Source organism: Bubalus bubalis, chromosome 3, assembly GCF_019923935.1.
Source record: "Bubalus bubalis isolate 160015118507 breed Murrah chromosome 3, NDDB_SH_1, whole genome shotgun sequence".
NCBI classification, from domain to species: Eukaryota; Metazoa; Chordata; class Mammalia; order Artiodactyla; family Bovidae; genus Bubalus; species Bubalus bubalis.
The window spans coordinates 63,770,028-63,776,027 of record NC_059159.1 but is presented as its reverse complement, the minus strand read 5'-3'; the positions used below and the strand labels follow the sequence as shown (position 1 = coordinate 63,776,027).

The following is a 6,000-nucleotide window of genomic DNA, read 5'->3' as shown; positions in this document are numbered from 1 at the left end:
CTGCACTTAGTTCCTGAGAGAGGTGATGGTTAAATGTGCGAAGATGCTCCCTGTGGGGTCACGCACATACCAGGTAAAGTGCTGAGGCGGGTGCGGTTTCGAGCAGCTCCCAAGGCCCCCTGTGGGTGCACCCACCTTGCCTCTCCCCCACACCACATCCAGGCTCTGTGTGGATGGGACTTTGCAGACCCCGCATCTGGTGGTCCCTTGAAGCATGGGTTCTCCCGACAAGAGTTAGTGTGTGTGAAGATGTGTGCCAAGGGTCTTGGTGCTGGGCTTGGGGACAGAGGGGCTGCCATGCCAAGGGGTGCGGGTGGCCCGTGGGAGCTGAGCGCCCCTCGCTGACAGGCCCTGTGAGCTCTGTCCAGTGGCCGCGTGGAGTCGGAGCCCATTCCGGTCTCCTGCACCCAGGAGAGCGTGCAGTGCAGTTATCAGTGGATCTAGTCTGCAGGGGTTCATCAAGGCTGTGAGAGAGACCGGAAACTGAGCATGCACTTCACAAAACTGCAGCTCTTATTTGTTAAATATTTATTGTTGTTAAATCCACATTACACCAGCACAACAACCCAAAGTAGCAGGATAGTACTTATTGTTTTATAAATACATGAAAGGTGGCAAAATAATGCTGCTTAATCCCAAACCCAGCAAATCAGCAAAACGTCACATTCGGGAAAATTTGGCAAGTATGAGAAGACATCAGTCATAATTCTGCAAGAGAGAGAGGTCCAGGAGAGCCTCGCGTGCCAGTCTGCCCAGGCTGCAGGTACCGGCGCTCACACTGGGCACGCAGAACTTGCTTGGTGTGTCTAGAAGAAGTGGAGAGCTGTGCGTGTCAAACAGTGAAATGGGCTACACGGGGGCACACAGGTACAAAATCATTAAAAAATACTACATATCGAGTAACTGAGCTAAGAGAGTTTGACATCTTTGTCATAAATAATGAAAGATAAATGTGTTTTGCATAAGGAATACAGTGTGTTCTCTTCATAGCAAAGTACCATTATCATATCATAGCAGGCCCCATTTTCTCATATTTAAAGTTGATTGGTTCCGACTTAAAACTGTCAAGTCTGGTCAGAATCCGCTCCATCCAGCTGACCAGGGTCAGGGGCACTCAGGATGGCCTTGGGATGACTGGGAGCCCAGCACCTTCTTCAGTCAGAGGCCCCATGGCTGCAGGGAAGTGAAATTATGCTCCCACCCGCCGCGCGGGCGCCGTGGGGAACATGCACGCTGGCGCCCACCTGGCTCTAGCTCAGCCCTGTGCCCCTCAGCAGACGAGTGCCCACAGGCTGCCTCCGACCCTGACGACCTCTCCGCTCAGCCCATTACCAACTTGCTCTGTGCATCCCAGCTCCGGCTCCGACCCTGTGGTGTCCCGAGAGTCCCCCACCGCTGGAACCCCAACTCCCTGACTTAGGAACGGCAGTGTCGTAGATGGAATTTGAAGAGAACCAAGGGAAGCCTGGCCTCCACTGGCTCCCGCCCCCCTGCCTTCTGCGTGGACACCGTCAACATGCACCTTGCATTTCGCCCTTCTCCCCTCTGCTCCTCCCTAGCCCCTCACCCCCGACACGCCCCGCCTGCCGCGGTCACTTGGGTGGTCGAGACGCCCTCCGTGGAATGGTCTGTGGTCTGTTTCTGCTTTCCTCAGAGTACGTTACGCATTTCAGCATGTAAGCTCCCTACCAAGGCAACACAAAAGGAAAATACACATTAAAAAAAAAAGCTAACAACGAAGGTCTTAACCTTGACAGAAACTCAGGATGTTGCTAGAACTGCAGCAAGTGGTTCCTTCGTACGACTTAGTAGAAAACGGTTTGCACAGACAAGGCACTTGCGTGGGTTTCTTGGTCGTGCCCTCCTGCTGTGGGGCCGCCTCCGGGAAGCGCCCGCGCTCACGCTGGGTGGCAGTGCTGAGCCAGTGTTGAAGGCACTCAGGACAACACGGAGCGGGGGCACTTTTCCGTGAGGGCTTTGGCTTTTCAGACCCCTTAAATCACAGCGACTCCCGGAGTTTGAATTGGCTGATCAGTGTGAATTCTGTGCAAGGCGTGCGTCTACTGGCGTCGTGTGCACAGCCTCTGTTTTGGTTTACAGGAAGAAAAGGAGAGTTGAGGTGCCCTTTTGTCTCTCGGAGTCGAGGTGCACTTGCGTCCCGCGGCAGGAGGCGGGTCCGGGTGGCGCGGTTTGGGTCTGTGCTCCCGCGAGGGCGCCGATCACAGGTCCTCGCTCTCCACCAGGCCGGGGCTCAGCGCCAGCGCGGACGGGCCGGCCTCGGGCTGGAACGCCGCCCGGATGTCCAGGCCCTGGTCGGAGAGCGCGGCGTAGCGGCTGGCTGACGGCCGCACCCGCTTCGGCTTGGCGCTCGGCGGTGGCTGCTGCCACTGGGCTGCAAGACACCCGAGGATGCACAGGTGAGGGCCGCGGTGGGGAGGGCTCTGCCCTGGGGCACGGGGCCTGTGGTGGGGCCAGGCGCGTGCTCGCAGCACACCCCACACGCCCCCGAGGAGGCCTGAAAGGCCCGCATGGTTCTGCACCTCACGCCCCTGTCTCAGAGCTCGTCTACACGGGCTGCGAAGACAGCAGGGGTAACATGGCCAATGCAGCTCACCCGCACCTTGGTACTCGCTGCAGCCTGGGGACTCCTCGGAAATGGCCACTAAGCTTCCTAGCTCCCCTTTTAAGAAATCTTCAAAGCTCACGGGTAGGCATGCCACAGTAGCGAGAGTCAGGAATTCTGGATGGACTCGGGAGGGGGCGCTGGCTGAGCTCATAGTTACTCAAGTGTCTCACGGAGGTATTTCTTAATTCAGAAATCAGTTCTGAATTTTTCCTCGGGGTTTACTTGTCACAGAGTGCTACGGTGGCTAAGTGCTACTGTCATAGAGGGATACTGACCTAGTCTGTCAACTCAAAAGGGATGATTTTTTAAAATCAGGGACGCGTGTACACAAGGAGACACACACAAACACACAAGCCTACTGCCAAACTACTTCAGACACCACCCCCACACACACACACACACACGAAGCGCTCAGCCGTGGGAAATACGCCCTGCAGCATCAATGGGCCCCGTTCAGCGTGGGTCCCGACGCTGTGCCGGGTCAGGACACAGGAGGAATGTTAGAGGCGGCCCCGTGCACCATGCGGTAATGAGATGAACACGTCTGTGACTATGCCTGAGCCTAGCGTTAGCTCCTAGAGGCGCGGGGGGAGAAAGCACAGCTGGGGGGCCCACGCCAGAGAAACAGGCACATGCGGCACTGCGACACGCAGCGCTTCTGAACGATACTTGGGCACTGTTCTCCTGGCGAGGGTCACTATTACTGTCGGGAAGCTACAAACAGAAAGAGAAAGAGCACGATGAAGTCTCGGAGCAGGAGGCTCTAGGGCTGTATAGGACAGATCAGTGTCTGCGGTGCGGACCGGGAGGCCTCGGGCGCCCAGCACAGGGAGGTACTTACTGTACACGTCGAGTCGGGCTGTGCAGGACACAATCCCAGCCTCGTTCTTGGCTGACACCGTGTACCAGCCCGCGTCATCCTTTGTGGCACCCTGGATGAGCAGGCACACGTAGCCGTGGTGGTCCTGGTGCATGCTGCAGGAGAGGGCCTGCTGTGAGGGCTGCCGGGCTCCTCAGCAGGGCTGCGAGCCGTGGCTCACGGCACCCTGCGTGTCCTGCAGCGGCTGCGGCCACTCCAGCAGGTGAGCATGGAGTGGACACCTGCAGGCTCTGCCCTAACCCCCCTGGCAGGCGGGTTACCTTCCCATGTATGAGGCACAGGGGAGGCCTCACAAAGCCTCGCAGGTGGGGCTGGGAGGCCCGCATGGCCCTTGTACTCTGGGGTGGCCAGCTTCTCCAATCCTGGGGTGGGGCGCCCCATAGGGGTGAGTCCTGCTGCCTCAGGAACCCCAGACCCGAGGGTGGGCAGGGCCCAGCACTCACCTCACGCGGTCCGTGCTGTGAGTCAGTGACTCGTTCTCCTTCTTCCAGAATATCTGTGGTGGGGGTGCCCCCGACACCCGGCACTCCAACCTCACGGGGTAGCCGTCCGCCACACCCGTGTTCTGCAGCTTCTCCAGAAAGACCGGTGGCTTGTGCGCTTCCTTAGCTGGAAGACAGGAGACAGGTGTCCTGCCTGGGAGACCCAGGCAGTGCCACGGAGCCTGCAGGTGCCCTCAGCAATGCGGGGCAAGAGGCCCATCCTCCGCCAAGGGAGTCCTTCACCCGGAGAGAGCCCGTGCTCACCCCACACCTCCTCTTCCTCTGCGAGGTCGAGGCTGAGAGCCCTGCACCCACCCCACAGTGCCTGCCTGCGTGGTTTCAGGGGCCTCCTGCAGGCTGGCAGTCGACCAACAAGGGTGCCGGGCTTCCTTAGTCCACCGCTGCCCCCTGGTGATGCTGAGCCCCGGTGTGCTGGGGTCAGATCCACGAGCAGCCTGCCCTGCTGTCTGGGAGATGCTGAGGCTCTGCAGGACTGTCTGACCCTGCAGGACTTCTAGGTTCTGCTGCAGGGAGACGGGCAACAGTACTGCACGGGGCGGGTGGGGGAGGGGCCTTCATCAGGCGCCTAACGACTAGCGAGATGGGCTGTGCCCTGCAGGCCCCGCTGGCCTCGTGGCCACTGTGCAGCCGCCAACAAGAGGGAGAGCATCCGGCCTTCTCCCCGCTCCCCTCAGGGACGGACACATCATAGGTAGAGGCTCTCCCCCAGACCTGTAAATAATGAGGACCCTGTCTGGCCTTAAACCGTGTAGGGAGTTAATTTTTACTGGACTTTTTCACCTGAGCTATTCTGGGGGACACAGGTGGTGGGAGAAGACCTCACTTCGTTTTCTTTCTGGGTCTTTGCTTTCCTAAGAGGATAAAGATGGATGGACCTTCACGTCACAACAGCAGACAGCTGCATTCAGAGGCTGTGCTGGGCCGGGCACGGGGACGCAATGCTTCGTAGGATGTCATCCTTGTGAAATGATTAAGTCCTTAAACTGTGAGCATTACGGCCCATTCTACAGCAGGGAGAGTGAGCAGCAGTGATGGGCTGGCCAGAGGACATGGCCAGGAAACAAGGACCGAGCCCCGACTTCTCCCAGAAGTGCCAACGGGGACATCTCGGGCCCGAGGACAGGCATGGTCCACAGAGCCAACTGCACAACAGTGAGCAGCGGCGGCCGGAGGAGGGAGCGAAGCGGAACAGCCCACAGGCTGACTACACTTCTGTGTGCGTGTGTCTCGTCAGGAGCATCCTCAGGAGGAGACACTGTCTCTACAAAGAGCTCGGGGTGCTCGGACCTGGAGGAAGACCAGGGATGGGATGGCTCCAACTCCACAACCAGGGGAGGATGTGTCTCCATAGATCCCGCCTCTGGGAAACATGGAAGAAGCCCGCTGCTTTGTAACACACACAAAGTGCTCTGCAAACAGAGGAGAGATGCAGACACAGCACAGGCTCCCCACACGGCTCCTGGAGGGCTCTGCACGCAGCGTGAGGAATGGACACAACACACCCCCCACTCCTGTTGATTCTCTAAACATTTTCATACACTCATTTTCCTCAGCTAAAGTAAAAAATTATATCATCCAGGTCTCCTGCGTTGCAGATGGATTCTTTACCAGCTGAGCTACCAGAGAAGCCCCACTGCTAAGTTAACTTTATAATCCTTATTAGTATATCCTATTTTTCCTATGTTTGCGTTAATGAAAATGATTTGAAATGTTAAATGATGAAGTCACTGTGGCTGACTTAACAAGTGGTGTACATGCAGAACGTGTGTACAAGCCCCATCTCACACACCGCTGGCTCGTGGAGGCTGGGGGTTGCTTTCTGCCCCGAGAAACCCTTGGGGCCCAGGAGGAGAGACACCCAGCAGAGCTGCTCAAAGCCCCTGCTCCGGCCCACCTGCTGATGGGGAGGTGAGACAGGTCTCATTCCAGCCTCTGACTGGCTACTCTGATGAGGCCCGCTATTCTCTCTGCTGAGTGTGAGGCGCACACTG

At 57.8% G+C, this 6,000-nt stretch overlaps 1 protein-coding gene across 9 annotated transcripts in view; it reads right to left on the bottom strand.

The window, feature by feature from the left end:
* Positions 1-511: 511 nt before the first annotated feature.
* Positions 512-6,000, bottom strand: part of PALLD (palladin, cytoskeletal associated protein) — a 368,664-nt gene continuing 363,175 nt past the window's right edge. For 8 of the 9 annotated variants that reach the window (XM_025281294.3, XM_025281295.3, XM_006061825.4 and 5 more), the window contains 3 exons: positions 3,950-4,115; positions 3,468-3,601; positions 512-2,392 (listed from right to left, as the gene is read on the bottom strand). In XM_025281294.3, coding sequence (XP_025137079.3) covers positions 2,220-2,392; positions 3,468-3,601; positions 3,950-4,115 — 473 coding nt within the window. In that variant the 3' untranslated portion in view covers positions 512-2,219. Of the gene's footprint in view, positions 2,393-3,295; positions 3,341-3,467; positions 3,602-3,949; positions 4,116-6,000 lie in introns of all 9 variants that reach the window. The other variant, XM_025281296.3, reaches the window with a different exon arrangement.